The sequence below is a fragment of the Haliotis rufescens genome, unplaced genomic scaffold (genome assembly GCF_023055435.1).
Source record: "Haliotis rufescens isolate VD_foot unplaced genomic scaffold, xgHalRufe1.0.p SCAF_5, whole genome shotgun sequence".
In the NCBI taxonomy this organism is placed as follows: domain Eukaryota; kingdom Metazoa; phylum Mollusca; class Gastropoda; order Lepetellida; family Haliotidae; genus Haliotis; species Haliotis rufescens.
This window is the reverse complement of record NW_025964223.1, coordinates 59,541,112-59,557,251: the sequence shown is the minus strand read 5'-3', so window position 1 is coordinate 59,557,251 and position 16,140 is coordinate 59,541,112. Positions and strand designations below refer to the sequence as shown.

Genomic DNA, 16,140 nt, shown 5'->3' with positions numbered 1-16,140 from the left:
AATTATCACACCAACATACAGACATTTAATTTTGTTTCTTAAGTTTATGAAAATTTCACACATATTCAACTACAATATGGTGAGTGTGTAGCAACGTTTTTTTGGCATATTCTGTTGTGCACACACTAAATAGCTGCTGTGTTTTTACACCGCTGAACTCCACAAGCCTTTAATCACTGCCACTTGCTGACATCACTATTTTACACAAATTTGACTTTGATCGATATGATTTCCCTTTTTCTTCTGAAGAGCGTATGAGGAATGCATCACATGCTGCAATGAAGCCCTGCATGACTACCCCAGTTCATCCCTCAGTATTTGCATTGTATCATTCCTCTCGTGTGGAGCAACAGATTCTTTTGGCAATCTAGCTTGATGACCTTTTAGCTGATGGACTGATTGCCTTCTTGTTAAAGTTCAATAAGGATTTATAACTAAACCCAGCATATATAACCCAGGAGTGGTTTGGTGTTAAGGTGTTTGGTGTGGGACACTGGTGACCCTGTCACCTGACAAATGCTACAATTTGCTCAATCTCATTATAATCAAATCTTAGTTCTCGCTACATCTAAACAAAGATCTGAGGACATCCCATTACGGGTCACGTCAGAACGACCTTGCACAAACTTTGACTGACCAATGGAATGACCAATCAGAAGGCATCTTTCTCGTGCTTTACGGCACTAATTTCAAATTGGCGACTACGCTTCGAAACATATTTTGACAAATTCTCGATTAAAAATTTGAAACCTGAACAAAAGAACATTCTGGAATGGCTAATAGATGGTCTTGATGGTATGGATTCAGTTGTTAAACCCGTAACTATCATTCGGAGTTAAAGTTTTCGAGGCTGCATGATTAGAAATCACATTCCGACTGTCACTTTCATTATCTGGTAAGCGATGCTCTGATTGGTCAGATGAAAGGTCGTTCTGACGTGACCCCTGATGGGATGTCCTCAGATCTTTGTTTAGTGGTAGCGAGAACTGAGGTCTGATTTGAATGAGATTGCAATTTGCTGTGTAGAGTTGTAGCTAGGATACTGGGATACCGTGGTCATGGGTTCGAATCCCAGGCTCACCCTGATTGTGATGCTTGGTTTGTCAGCTCCATGTACAAGGGCTGTTACAATTCACTCGCGTATTTGGTGAAGTGAACCGTATCGTGTTATTCGTATTCTTTATTCGCGGTCACTAGAATCGAATATTTACAAATTTAAAGTGTTTTTCACTTGAACTCGGTAGGATGAGATGGTAATGTAGCTGTGAACCTTCTAGCGCCTTACAGACAGCTTTGGGTTGTATACTCTCCAGGGAGCTGAGAATGAAAATCGAGTGCTCACTGATCCATTGACCGGGGTAATAATGTAGCGCTTTGAGCATGAACTGCTACATGGAGGCTAGCACATTATAAGTGCACATTATTATTATTATTATTATTATTATTATTATTATTATTATCATCATCATCATCATCATCATCATCATCATCATCATCATCATCATTATGTTATAAAATTTCTTAAAAAATACAACTCTCTTATATGTTTCATTTGACAGTAATGTGGTCACTGGTCATTGTCATATTTGAGCAGATACTAGTACCTGGATAAGTGCGGTATATAAATGTATTATATAATAATAATAATAATTCACACTGCCAACATGGTCAAACCATGTCAAATAGTTGATTTTGTTATTGTTTCACTGAATACAAAAAATAAGACATCAACTGCTGACTTTTTATCTTATTCATGAATATATATTTGTATTCGTTACCCTCTATTTGTGATATGCATTGTATTCACCTTATAGTGTATTTGTTACCCTATATTCGTGATATGCATTGTATTCACCTTATAGTATATTCGTTACCCTCTATTCGTGATATGCACTGTATTCACCTTATAGTATATTCGTTACCCTATATGCGTGATATGCATTGTATTCACCTTATAGTGTATTCGTTACCCTATATGCGTGATATGCATTGTATTCACCTTATAGTGTACTCGTTACCCTCCATTCGTGATATGCATTGTATTCACCTTATAGTGTATTCATTACCCTCTATTCGTGATATGCACTGTATTCACCTTATAGTGTATTCGTTACCCTCTATTCGTGATATGCATTGTATTCACCTTATAGTTCATCATTACCCTCTATGCATGATATGCATTGTATTCACCTTTTAGTGTATTCATTACCCTCTATGCGTGATATGCATTGTATTCACCTTATAGTGTATTCATTACCCTTTATTCGTGATATGCATTGTATTCACCTTATAGTGTATTCTTTACCCTATATGCGTGATATGCATTGTATTCACCTTATAGTGTATTCATTACCCTATATGCGTGATATGCATTGTATTCACCTTATATTGTAGTCATTACCCTATGTTCGTGATATGCATTGTATTCACCTTATAGTTCATCATGACCCTCTATGCGTGATATGCATTGTATTCACCTTATAGTTCATCATTACCCTACATGTGTGATATGCATTGTATTCACCTTATAGTGTATTCATTACCCTATATTCGTGATATGCATTGTATTCACCTTATAGTTCATCATTACCCTCTATGCGTGATATGCATTGTATTCACCTTATAGTTCATCATTACCCTATATGCGTGATATGCATTGTATTCACCTTATAGTTCATCATTACCCTACATGTGTTATATGCACTGTATTCACCTTATAGTTCATCATTACCCTACATGTGTTATATGCATTGTATTCACCTTATAGTGTATTCATTACCCTCTATGCGTGATATGCATTGTATTCACCTTATAGTGTATTCGTTACCCTATATTCGTGATATGCATTGTATTCACCTTATAGTGTATTCGTTACCCTCTATTCGTGATATGCATTGTATTCACCTTATAGTTCATCATTACCCTACATGTGTTATATGCACTGTATTCACCTTATAGTGTATTCGTTACCCTCTATGTGTGATATGCATTGTATTCACCTTATAGTGTATCCGTTGCAGCCCTACCACGTATTCATGTCTCTCCAAAATGATCAACAATTAAATGGATGCAATAATCAAATAGATGGATACAGTGGTTAACTTATAGATGGATGCATTTATCAATGAATGATGGATGAAATAAATAACCAAGATATTTATGAATTTAATAATCAGTATTTGGATGTAAGCAGTGATTACCATACAGATTGACGTAGTAAGCTACATACAATATACAGTCAAACCCTGTTGTGATGAACTTTGATGTGTCGAACTTAATGGAATGTCTTGAAGTAAAAGCTTGGTCCATGCATATTCCTTCTGTATTCTTCATTATTTAACCTCTGTGTTGAATCGGATGTGTCGAAGTAACGCTTGTCTTGAAGTCATTTTCCATTCCCAAACATGTACTCCCAGCACAATTTTACTCTGATCAGACGATCTCGGCTTGACTCATTGGTCAGCATGGTTCAATTGACAAGGGTTAACAAGCCGGAAACCTGCTCTGCATTGAGTTCAGCGTGTCAAAGGCCTATTGTCTTCTTAGTTACACTCAGTGATACCTAACTTCAAAGAAACATTTAATTGATGTGTCTATCAGGGATTAACAGGTCATTTGATCAACACCACGCGCAGAAGTGAATGGAGTCATGCGATTATCATATGTTTATGTTGGGATTACAAATTGTGGAATGTGTCGCGATTAGGATTTGCATTGATATTCTTTTTGTTTCACTGTTTTTTTTAAATGACGGATAGGTACTGAAATGAATTGTTGGATGGATGGATATGCCTGAGTAAAGCAAGGATGATAGATGGATGGGTTTGCCTGAGTCAAGAGAGGATGTTGGATGGATGGGTTTGCTTGAGTCAAGAGAGAATGATGGATGGATGGGTTTGCCTGAGTCAAGAGAGGATGATGGATGGATGGATTTGCCTGAGTCAAGAGAGGATGTTGGATGGGTTTGCCTGAGTCAAGAGAGGATGGGGGATGGATGGATTTGCCTGAGTCAAGAGAGGATGGGGGATGGATGGATTTGCCTGAGTCAAGAGAGGATGATGGATGGATGGATTTGCCTGAGTCAAGAGAGGATGTTAGATGGGTTTGCCTGAGTCAAGAGAGGATGGGGGATGGATAGATAAGCCTGAGTCAAGAGAGGATGATGGATGGATGGGTTTGCCTGAGTAATGAAAGGATGGATTTGTATGTCTGAAGAAAAAGAGGATAATGTTTGGTTATGCCACGAGGCATGTTCTCAGAGGAGAGAAAGTTTCATGATAGTATGAGATTACATATAATGACAGGACAAAGACGCTGGCATGTAGCTTCTTCCTGTACAGAGGAGTGTCGATTGCTGAGTACAACATCCCCTATGTTTTAAGATGATCAATACAGCTCAAGCCCTTGATTGTGGATGTAAAATCATAGCGACATCACGCACAAAACGGTTGACAAGAAAGTAGAGATGTCTACATTTGATCTACCGGTAGTATGGATGGTTTTCATATTGGTAGCTGACTGTTTGATTTACTCTTGTGTTGAAGGTTTGTGCTAATTGCCTCCACTCTGCGACCAGTGTATGGGCTGACTTTCACTCACTATCGACTCATAGTTTCCACATAGTTTCCACACAGTTTTCCACAGTTTTCCACTCTGGCACTGATGGTGCAATGATAGCTAGTAACAGTTTTGACTTGTCATCATTATGCCAATGAGTTTGTATGAAAAAAACAGGGAGCACGGGTGGCCCAGTCGCCTAATCCGACACAATATGCTGTGCAGAGTTAAGTGTCTTAGGCATGCCAGAAACCTATGGTTGTGGGTTCAAATCACTGTTCATCCTGATTATGTTGCTAGGTTTTGTTATCACCATACCTGTGTTCATGGGTTTCAACAAAGTTTTTGTTTTTGTTTGACGCTGCACTCAACCAAGTCGGTGAGCCTGACCACCTGATCCCGTTAGTCTCCTCTAACAACAAGCATGGGTTGCTGAAGAACTATTCTAACCCGGATCTTCACAGGTGTTTACTCTGACCAAAGTGCTAAACATAGGAAACCTGCATCAGTTCAGGCTTCAATCCCCTCACATTAGTTGAGGTGAAATGGGGTTTAACATCGCGTCCAAGATTATTGCCCTTATATAGCGATGTGCATGTACGTGTATGTGTCTGTGTGTGGCTGCTTGTACTAGTCCGGACTGATGCCGATTTATAGTGCTATCACACTGAGATACCATGCCGCAGTTTAACATGAATACCCCACTCAGACACAGTATACTGACTCCGAGCCGACCAGTCCTTGTTTTAGCCCCTTAATGCCGAGCACCAGACAGGGTAACGACAAATACCATCTTTTAACGTCTTTTGGTATGACGCAGCTGGGGATCGAACCCCGGACCTTCCGCTCACCGGGTGGACGCTCTACCACTAAACCTCGGAGGTGGTCCTCTCACATTAAGCTGACAAGAATGATAATGGAATAATGTTAAAAACAGTGTTAAAACCTAACTCACTCACTCTTTGGCTTCACACCTGCAGACTACGATGACTGACAAGGCTCTGTGGGGAGGCAGGCAGTTGAACTGCTGAACGCTTGGTTGCCATGATGGCTTCTTGACACCTGTTTAATGTCCTTCCGGCTATCATTTCTCAAATCTGTCAATGTCTACACAACAACAGGCCTGTGCTGAAGACATGGCGGTCACATGACATTGAGCTTCAGCGACTAACGCCACACGAGGGTCGTCAGTGACGTCACTGACATTTCCTTTGAGTCCTTCACTATGTCAGTCAATCCTGCTGTTCAGTCTATTGGCAATCACCTGAAAATCAGTTCTCTCAACAAATAGCCTGTCATACTACAAAGAATCATCACAGCTATTGAATTTGCATTATTAATGTGTTTGTAATATTTTGCTGGTCTTACCAGCATATCCATACACAGTTTGTATTTCTTCACTGCAGACAAATAGCAGAGCCACGTATGTCAGCTGCTGTGTAAATGTAATTGAACGTTTCCTTGAGAGTCACCTTGTCTTAATCACCCCTGTCTTAATTACTTAGCACCTCCGCCAAATCAATAGCAGCAAAAACGGTTTTCCATTAAAAATTGAACGCAGTGATGAAAGGGCAAGTGGATGTAATCTTGTCATTTGATTTCTTTACAACTTTGAAAACCCACTTGTATAACTTTGTAAACTGCGTCATTCTTTCCACACCTTTCATTACTAGACTGCTTGGCCACAGACATCAGAGTTTTGTCACTGTTGTGTTTTGACAAACTACTTCTCAAATAATGTTTGAAAGTAATGAACAATCTAAGCTATGAGATTTAAAGGTCCTCGAATCAAAATGATTAGGGAAAACCTTACTTCTCTCTATAGAGTACTGGAGGTGAATGAATTAAACTATAAATGTATTGTAATTGTCTATAGACAATACACCTTTAGCAAGTAGTTGATATCACTACCATCCTAGTCAAACATACATTATATCACTTCTTTGGATAAGGACTTGGGTAGCCTAGTGGTTAAAGCGTTCGCTCATCACGCCGAAGACCCAGGTTCTTTTCCTGACATGGGTACAATGTGTGAAGCCCATTTCTGGTGTTAGCTGGGTTGGGGCACCATAGGGATACTGGTGTTAGCTCTGGGCCGAAGCACCATAGGTAGTACTGGTGTTAGCTGAGGGCTGGAGCACCATAGGTAGTACTGATGTTAGCTGAGGGCCCGAGCACCATAGGTAGTACCGGTGTTAGCTGAGGGTCGGAGCACCATAGGTAGTACCAGTGTTAGCTGAGGGTCGGAGCACCATAGGTAGTACCAGTGTTAGCTGAGGGCTGGAGCACCATAGGTAGTACTGATGTTAGCTGAGGGTCGGAGCACCATAGCTAGTACTGGTGTTAGCTGAGGGCCCGAGCACAATAGGTAGTACTGGTGTTAGCTGAGGGTCGGAGCACCATAGGTAGTACCGGTGTTAGCTGGGTTGGAGCACCTTAGGTAGTAACAGTGTTAGCTGGGTTGGAGCACCATAGGTAGTACCGGTGTTAAGTCAGGGTCGCAGCACCATAGGTAGTACTGGTGTTAGCTGAGGGTCGGAGCGCCATAGGTAGTACTGGTGTTAGCTGAGGGTCGGATCACCATAGGTAGTACCGGTGTTAAGTCAGGGTCGCAGCACCATAGGTAGTACTGGTGTTAGCTGAGGGTCGGAGCACCATAGGTAGTACTGGTGTTAGCTGAGGGTCGGATCACCATAGGTAGTACTGGTGTTAGCTGAGGGTCAGAGCACCATAGGTAGTACTGGTGTCAGCTGAGGGTCGGATCACCATAGGTAGTACCGGTGTTAGCTGTGGGTCGGAGCACCATAGGTAGTACTGGTGTTAGCTGTGGGTCGGAGCACCATAGGTAGTACTGGTGTTAGCTGAGGGTCGGAGCACCATAGATAGTACCGGTGTTAGCTGAGGGTCGGAGCACCATAGGTAGTACTTGTGTTAGCTGAGGGTCGGAGCACCATAGGTAGTACCGGTGTTAGCTGAGGGTCGGAGCACCATAGGTAGTACTGGTGTTAGCTGAGGGTCAGAGCACCATAGGTAGTACTGGTGTTAGCTGAGGGTCGGAGCGCCATAGGTAGTACTGGTGTTAGCTGAGGGTCGGATCACCATAGGTAGCACTGATGTTAGCTGAGGGTCAGAGCACCATAGGTAGTACTGGTGTCAGCTGAGGGTCGGAGCACCATAGGTAGTACTGTTGTTAGCTGTGGGTCGGAGCACCATAGGTAGTACTGGTGTTAGCTGAGGGTCGGAGCACCATAGGTAGTACTGGTGTTAGCTGAGGGTCGGAGCACCATAGGTAGTACTGGTGTTAGCTGAGGGTCAGAGCACCATAGGTAGTACCGGTGTTAGCTGAGGGTCGGAGCACCATAGGTAGTACTGGTGTTAGCTGAGGGTCGGAGCACCATAGGTAGTACTGGTGTTAAGTGAGGGTCGGAGCACCATAGGTATTACCGTTGTTAGCTGAGGGTCGGAGCACCATAGGTAGTACCGGTGTTAGCTGAGGGTCGGAGCACCATAGGTAGTACCAGTGTTAGCTGAGGGTCGGAGCACCATAGGTAGTACTGGTGTTAGCTGAAGGTCGGAGCACCATAGGTAGTACCGGTGTTAGCTGAGGGTCGGAGCACCATAGGTAGTACTGGTGTTAGCTGTGGGGTCGGAGCACCATAGGTAGTACTGGTGTTACCTGAGGGTCGGAGCACCATAGGTAGTACCGGTGTTAGCTGAGGGTCGGAGCACCATAGGTAGTACTGGTGTTAGCTGAGGGTCGGAGCACCATAGGTAGTACCGGTGTTAAGTGAGGGTTGGAGCACCATAGGTAGTACCTGTGTTAGCCATGGGGTGTTAGCTGAGGGGTCGGAGCACCATAGGTAGTACCGGTGTTAGCTGAGGGTCGGAGCACCATAGGTAGTACCGGTGTTAGCTGTGGGGTCGGAGCACCATAGGTAGTACTGGTGTAAGCTGAGGGTCGGAGCACCATAGGTAGTACCGGTGTAAGCTGAGGGTCGGAGCACCATAGGTAGTACTGGTGTTAGCTGAGGGTCGGAGCACCATAGGTAGTACTGGTGTTAAGTGAGGGTCGGAGCACCATAGGTATTACCGTTGTTAGCTGAGGGTCGGAGCACCATAGGTAGTACCGGTGTTAGCTGAGGGTCGGAGCACCATAGGTAGTACCGGTGTTAGCTGAGGGTCGGAGCACCATAGGTAGTACCGGTGTTAGCTGAGGGTCGGAGCACCATAGGTAGTACTGGTGTTAGCTGTGGGGTCGGAGCACCATAGGTAGTACTGGTGTTAGCTGAGGGTCGGAGCACCATAGGTAGTACTGGTGTTAGCTGAGGGTCGGAGCACCATAGGTAGTACTGGTGTTAAGTGAGGGTCGGAGCACCATAGGTAGTACCTGTGTTAGCCATGGGGTGTTTGCTGAGGGGTCGGAGCACCATAGGTAGTACCGGTGTTAGCTGAGGGTCGGAGCACCATAGGTAGTACCGGTGTTAGCTGTGGGGTCGGAGCACCATAGGTAGTACCGGTGTAAGCTGAGGGTCGGAGCACCATAGGTAGTACTGGTGTTAGCTGAGGGTCGGAGCACCATAGGTAGTACTGGTGTTAAGTGAGGGTCGGAGCACCATAGGTAGTACCGGTGTTAGCCATGGGGTGTTAGCTGTGGGGTCGGAGCACCATAGGTAGTACTGGTGTTAGCCATGGGGTGTTAGCTGTGGGGTCGGAGCACCATAGGTAGTACCAGTGTTAGCTGAGGGTCGGAGCACCATAGGTAGTACCAGTGTTAGCTGTGGGGTCGGAGCACCATAGGTAGTACTGGTGTTAGCTGTGTGGTAGGAACAACAATCCTGCATAATCCCTACATTTGTTGAGTGAATGAAAAACTTCAACAAGTTTCTTTATTGCCTAAGGCTTGAATATCTGTCATGTTTACAATATAACATTTGAAAAGAATGATACATCTTGGAATGAATATTTGTTCTTGTCAAATATGTATTTTACTAGAAAGCAATCAGAATGTGGGTAAGTTCTTTTTGAATATTGAGTCTAGAATAATGAGGCTACTTTGCCAATGCAGTCTTTAACAGTGCAGTCTTGACATGGACAGTGCAGTCTTGACATGGACAGTGCAGTCTTGACATGGACAGTGCAGTCTTGAGATGGACAATGCAGTCTTGACATTGACAGTGCAGTCTTGACATTGACAGTGCAGTCTTGAGATGGACAATGCAGTCTTGACATGGACAGTGCAGTCTTGACATGGACAATGCAGTCTTGACATGGACAGTGCAGTCTTGACATGGACAGTGCAGTCTTGAGATGGACAATGCAGTCTTGACATGGACAGTGCAGTCTTGACATTGACAGTGCAGTCTTGACATGGACAGTGCAGTCTTGAGATGGACAATGCAGTCTTGACATTGACAGTGCAGTCTTGACATGGACAGTGCAGTCTTGACATGGACAGTGCAGTCTTGAGATGGACAATGCAGTCTTGACATTGACAGTGCAGTCTTGACATGGACAGTGCAGTCTTGAGATGGACAATGCAGTCTTGACATTGACAGTGCAGTCTTGACATGGACAGTGCAGTCTTGAGATGGACAGTGCAGTCTTGACATGGACAATGCAGTCTTGACATGGACAGTGCAGTCTTGACATGGACAGTGCAGTCTTGACATGGACAGTGCAGTTTTGAGATGGACAGTGCAGTCTTGACATGGACAGTGCAGTCTTGACATGGACAGTGCAGTCTTGACATGGACAGTGCAGTCTTGACATTGACAGTGCAGTCTTGACATGGACAGTGCAGTCTTGACATGGACAGTGCAGTCTTGACATGGACAGTGCAGTCTTGACATGGACAATGCAGTCTTGACATTGACAGTGCAGTCTTGACATGGACAGTGCAGTCTTGACATGGACAGTGCAGTCTTGACATGGACAGTGCAGTCTTGACATGGACAGTGCAGTCTTGACATGGACAGTGCAGTCTTGACATGGACAGTGCAGTCTTGACATGGACAGTGCAGTCTTGAGATGGACAGTGCAGTCTTGACATGGACAGTGCAGTCTTGACATGGACAGTGCAGCCTTGACATGCACAGTGCAGCCTTGACATGGACAGTGCAGTCTTGAGATGGACAGTGCAGTCTTGACATGGACAGTGCAGTCTTGACATGGACAGTGCAGTCTTGACATGGACAGTGCAGTCTTGACATGGACAGTGCATCAGGAGAGTTACATAACCTCCTCTCCGCTGAAATAGGATTATTCATTTTATTGGGTTTGGTATAGAGATGTCCAGTCATCATATGCTGGAGAATAATGATGTTCTAGGTATAAGAGTGCAGACAGCTTGTAGACACTGCCTCATCACGAAGTATTGTAACTGGGGAGAGTAGGTTAAGGAGACCAGGGTTACCCACAGGCTGTATGTTTTGTATGGTTCATCAGTACAAAGCAACATATCAGTCATTTAAAGCCCTCACTCTTGGCAGTTGCTGATGATAATGTGAATGGTGGTGGGATGTACGTGTTGGGAGAGCTCCACTTACCGACTTGAATCACAGACCTCCTTCTTAGAAACTTTCATTTAAGATTCTGAAGATGGTTGGCCTGATCACCAATATAATTTTGTCTTTAGCCCTTTAGACGGTGTGTGCCGATGGCTTCATGGCAGTAGAAATCACAGAGAATCTGTGATTGATTTAGGTACTTTGCCGATTCCTTCCAGCGTAACTGAACAGAAAGCGAGCATCGGATGCCAGCAACATCAGCCGGGGGCAATTATGTCCAAACTGTTTCAAGTATTTTGTCATGTCCTTGTGTCAAGTTGGAGGAAGGCTGATATGAGTGTTAATCTCACTCCTGGGCAATATGTTCAATATCACCGCTCTGTCCAATACCACCTGATGTGTGAGCTGGCCACATGGCTCGGTTCTAGACAGTTGTGGATCAGTATCATAACCACTGGCCACTATCACCACCCCACATGGCCTTATATACCAGTAGTGAGATCCATTCATCCCAACATATAGCCTAGGTTTTATTGTGTACAAGACTCAACCATCACACTATATACCCCAACTAGGAGATATGGCTTCCTTGTCAGTGTAGTACCACTTCTGGTTGCCAGGCTTTCACCTTATTGTTTCAATGCCTCCCTTCTTACATGGTTGCTTCTGTTGCAGGTTACCTGATGCAAGCAGTGATGCGGTGAAGTGGTCGTGGTTGACGTTGTCCCCTACTGGTCCAGTGTCACCGAGGCAAGTGCCAGCCTTCTAGTTCCCCTCCAGATCAATACAGCGCTACGTCTCCCAGCTCGTAGTACATCCAACTCTCCATATCTCTGTATGGGGACAGTGACAGGGCTGGAACAATGTAGCAATAAGTGGCACTTATTACTTACACCCCTACCTACTTGTCATCATGGATATCATCTAAACCAGCTCACCCTTGGAGCTTGGAAGTCATTCACTGAGTGATAAGTAAAAGGAGTGTGTTAAGTGTGGAGATGAGGATATAGTACTGGTCGTGGGACTGAAGTGGTAAGTGTTGAATAAGAAGTGTGAGCACCCTGCTGCCATCAATTGCTGTCCACTTATTGTCATCCTCGTCTAACCAGGTGCTCGGCCGAGTTATTGATGATTGAGCAACTTATTCAACTTTTTACCTCCTTTCCCAATACATTACCTTGGTAGTGTCAATATGTGTGGATACCGAGCCATTCCGATAACACCACCTGCAGCGAGATGCACGTTCCAGTGACCTTAGGGAACAAAGATCAGCACGCGGGCAATTAACGTGTGTATGTTAATATCCTGGAGTTGATGATATGGAACTTACAGAGATGGGGACTCGCCAAAGAGAGTTGGGGCAGCTGGCAGTGGTACCAGTGGCGCCGACAGAGGAAGTCACTTATGGTCCGGAGTCTGCACACTCCACGTGTGAGTCGCAGACAGCTTGGGTTGAGTACAAACCTGTGCTTTCACAAATGGATCGCCTGTTGGATGAACGGTACCGGGCCAAGTTAAAAAGTAACGTTACTGCTAGCCTGCAAGCTAAAGTGTATAACTTTCTGGAGAGGCCGACAGGATGGAAGTGCTTCATATATCACTTCACAGTGTGAGTATACCTTGTTAACGCACTGTTTGTTGGAGGAGTGTTCACAGTATTTCTCCCACCTATCACTGAATAATTACAGTGAGACAAGAGGCATGCTACCTGGGCAGGGCTTGTCAGATAGTTGCATGCACCAGTCTTGATGAGTGTTGATAGGAAAAAATACATTGTTTACACAGAACTCTTGCACCATGTATTTTTTATATTTTTTTAATGATTTTATACAGAAATTCTTAGCTAGCTTGTTTGAATTGGTTGCAGGAGATTCTTGATTGTGTATTTTCTACTGGTAATAATTAATCAATATCAACTTATTCTAATTAATTAATAATAATTACCATTGATTAATTGTTGGCTCTATTGAACAATGCCAACTGTAGGCCGAACTGCTACCAAACGGTTTTGTACCGAGTCCAGTACACACTTTACACATTTAGAACATGCTGTTATTGATTCCCTGGACCCATGATATGTCTGTTAAAAGGTATGGTATTTATATGCACTGGGCATGTTGGCCTTTACCTGGGTATATTTGCATGCAAATAAGCCCATCAGTTCTATCAATATGTCAACAGTGGCCGGAGTATTTAGCCATGGTAGAGGAAGATGATTATTGAAGTTATTTTTTTATTAATTGCTTGGGGAGTGATGTTGGTTAAAAGCATCTGTGTCAGGTGTAACTTTCATGATGCATTTAGACCAGGATGGAAATGCTTTGTTTTGAAAGAGGATGATGAACTACATCCAGGGTCATGAGTGAGTGAGTGAGTGAGTTGGGTTTAACGCTGCTTTATACAGTATTCCAGTTATATCACGGCATGTCAGCTTAATGTGGGAGGAAAGCCCGAAGTGATGCAGGTCTCAGACGTTTACCACTCCAGTGAAATGGAGCTGACAAACCTAGAAACATAATCATGGTGAACCAGGATTCAAACCCACAATCATAGGTTTCTGGCGTGCCCAAGGGATGCAACTCAGCACAGCAAATCACGGCGCCTTAGACGACTGGTCCACCCATACCCCCTCCAGTGTCATGAAAATATAAACTACTCAAAAGAAGTTAAAGAACACAGATTGTCTCATGTTATTTGGCATGACAGATTAACTATAGTAATATGAAAGAATCAGGTGTTATTTATCTTCTTTTGAGTAGTATGTATATTTGTTATGCAAACTTATGTTTCTATGTATTTCTTTTCAAAAACATTTTCAGAATCACTTTATTTCTTGATGACATAGGGGGCACGGGTGGCCCAGTCATCTAAGGTGCCGCAATTCGCTGTGCAGAGTTGCGTCCCTTGGGTACGCCAGAAACCTATGATGGTGGGTTCGAATCCCGGTTCACCCCGATTATGTTTCTACGTTTGTCAGCACCATACCCGTGCTCGTGGATTTCACTGAAGTGGTAAACGTCTGAGACCTGCATCACTTCGGGCTTTCCTCCCACATTAAGCTGACATGCCGTGATATAACTGGAATACTGTTAAAAGCAGCGTTAAACCCAACTCACTCACTCTTGATGACATACTATCTTTGCCTTGATGCATGACTGTGAGATCCGCCAATTTCCCTAATGAGCTTATTAACCCTGCGACACTCTCAGGTAGCCCGGCACAGGGGTGCAGGTGTTAGCTTCCTCTACAGGATCAATTCCCACATTTCCTTCCTATTCTAGCTGACCAAAAGATCATGCAGACTATAAAGTTTGATTGGATTCAGTTTAATATCCGCTTCATGTCCAGCGGGAATTAATATACATTACTTTCTTTCTGTAATGAAATTGAAGGTTTGCAACAACTTGCCCTATGGAACCTCCCCTTCTGTTTGACATTATAACTACATTCTAACACAGCTTATCATGCAGTTTGAAAGTATTAGTTTAGCATATGAGCCATATCTGGAGGCTTATTTTCTTAAATTTAAATGATTTTTTACTCTCTTTTCAACATTTCATTAAAAACAAATCTTATCTGAACATCAGTCAAAATGATATTTTGATGGCAATGTAATTGTTATGAGTATTCCTTTTACAAATTCTGTGCAGTGCTCTTGTGTTGTTTAGATTTGTGATTCCTGTAGCTACTTCAATGCTGATGGCAAATCACAATCTCAGCTATAACCATTACTATTTGCGTGCAATTATTTGTCAAACTGTAGAGTGATTGAAAGCCAAACCGACATGGCCGTGTTTAAGGCGACTATGCTTGTCGTACGAGATGACTACCGGGATCGGGTGGCCAGGCTTGCTGACTTGGTTGATGCATGTCATCTGTCCCAATTGCATGGATTGATGCTCATGAAGTCAATTACTGGATTGTCTGGTCCAGATTTGATTATTTACACCAACGTCATATACCGTATTTGACGTAATAAGCGCCCAGGGCGCTCTCAAAATTAGAAATAGGGGGCTCTTATTAGAATATTATTTTGGTGAAAAAAAGAGTTGAAAGATAAATTTTGTGGTTTATGGTGTCAGCCTAAAATCTTTATGTACGACAGATATATTTTTCCAGAATTTAATTGCCCATAATTAAGGGTGCATGTAACACACGAGTGTGTGTTATACGTGAATAAATAAGTCTTGTGTACATTGATCAATCGGAAGGGGTGCTAATTGGGATTATTCACTAGCCAATATATCAGCAAATATTCCGTGGGCACTTATTAGAGTGGGGCGCTTATTACGTCGAATACAGTAGCTGGAATATTGCTGAGTGTGCCGTTAAACAACAAACTTACATAAAATATACATGATGATACAATCACTGCAACATGTTGTGGAGGTATTCATGTGTGAAAACCTGCTGTGGACATGTGTCATTCTTTTGCGTTAATATATCGTCATTTGACTGTTCAGAAATTAAATTAAACATGAAATATTAATACTTTATCAACAAATAAACTAGCCAATACATAAGACACTTCTTTATCATGAGGGGCGGTTGGGTAGCCTTGTGGTAAAAGCGTTCGCTCGTCACGCCGAAGACCCGGGTTCGATTTCCGACATGGTTACAATGTGTGAAGTCCATTTCTGGTGTCCCCCGCTGTGATATTGCTGGAATATTGCTAAAAGCGGCGTAAAACCATACTCACTCACTCTTTATCATGAACATTAGTTGTGAAATTGCCCATGGTAGTGCTGTATTAGAACAAAATTGGTTGTTAGAAACCATACCTTGCCTTGGGGAGGGAAACACAACAGCCAACATACAGTTAGTGCTTGTGTTAATTATTAATATTGTTGAACTGACCTGAATGTAGTTGCTGTTGGCAAACTTAAGCCTGACAGTGGTAGCTGTTTGATTGCAACGTACAGAAACACCATGATGGCAGAGGACTTCACCTTTGTGCCAGCAGACTACGGCTAACGATTGCATGTCCATTATTGATAGCTGGGCAGGTTGCATAATATTCCAAAGAATAGCTAAATGTTTTCTAATTAATGTACATTTCATCTACCTTTTTAATCTT

The 16,140-nt window shown here is 43.2% G+C and overlaps 1 protein-coding gene across 3 annotated transcripts in view; it reads left to right on the top strand.

Annotated features, from left to right (window-relative positions):
- Positions 1 to 16,140, top strand: part of LOC124140335 (potassium voltage-gated channel subfamily KQT member 1-like) — a 152,698-nt gene that overhangs the window by 51,152 nt on the left and 85,406 nt on the right. For all 3 annotated transcript variants that reach the window (XM_046507866.2, XM_046507867.2, XM_046507868.2), the window contains exon 2: positions 11,739 to 12,672. In XM_046507866.2, the coding sequence (XP_046363822.1) occupies positions 12,383 to 12,672 (290 nt within the window). In that variant the 5' untranslated portion in view covers positions 11,739 to 12,382. The remainder of the gene's footprint in view (positions 1 to 11,738; positions 12,673 to 16,140) is intronic.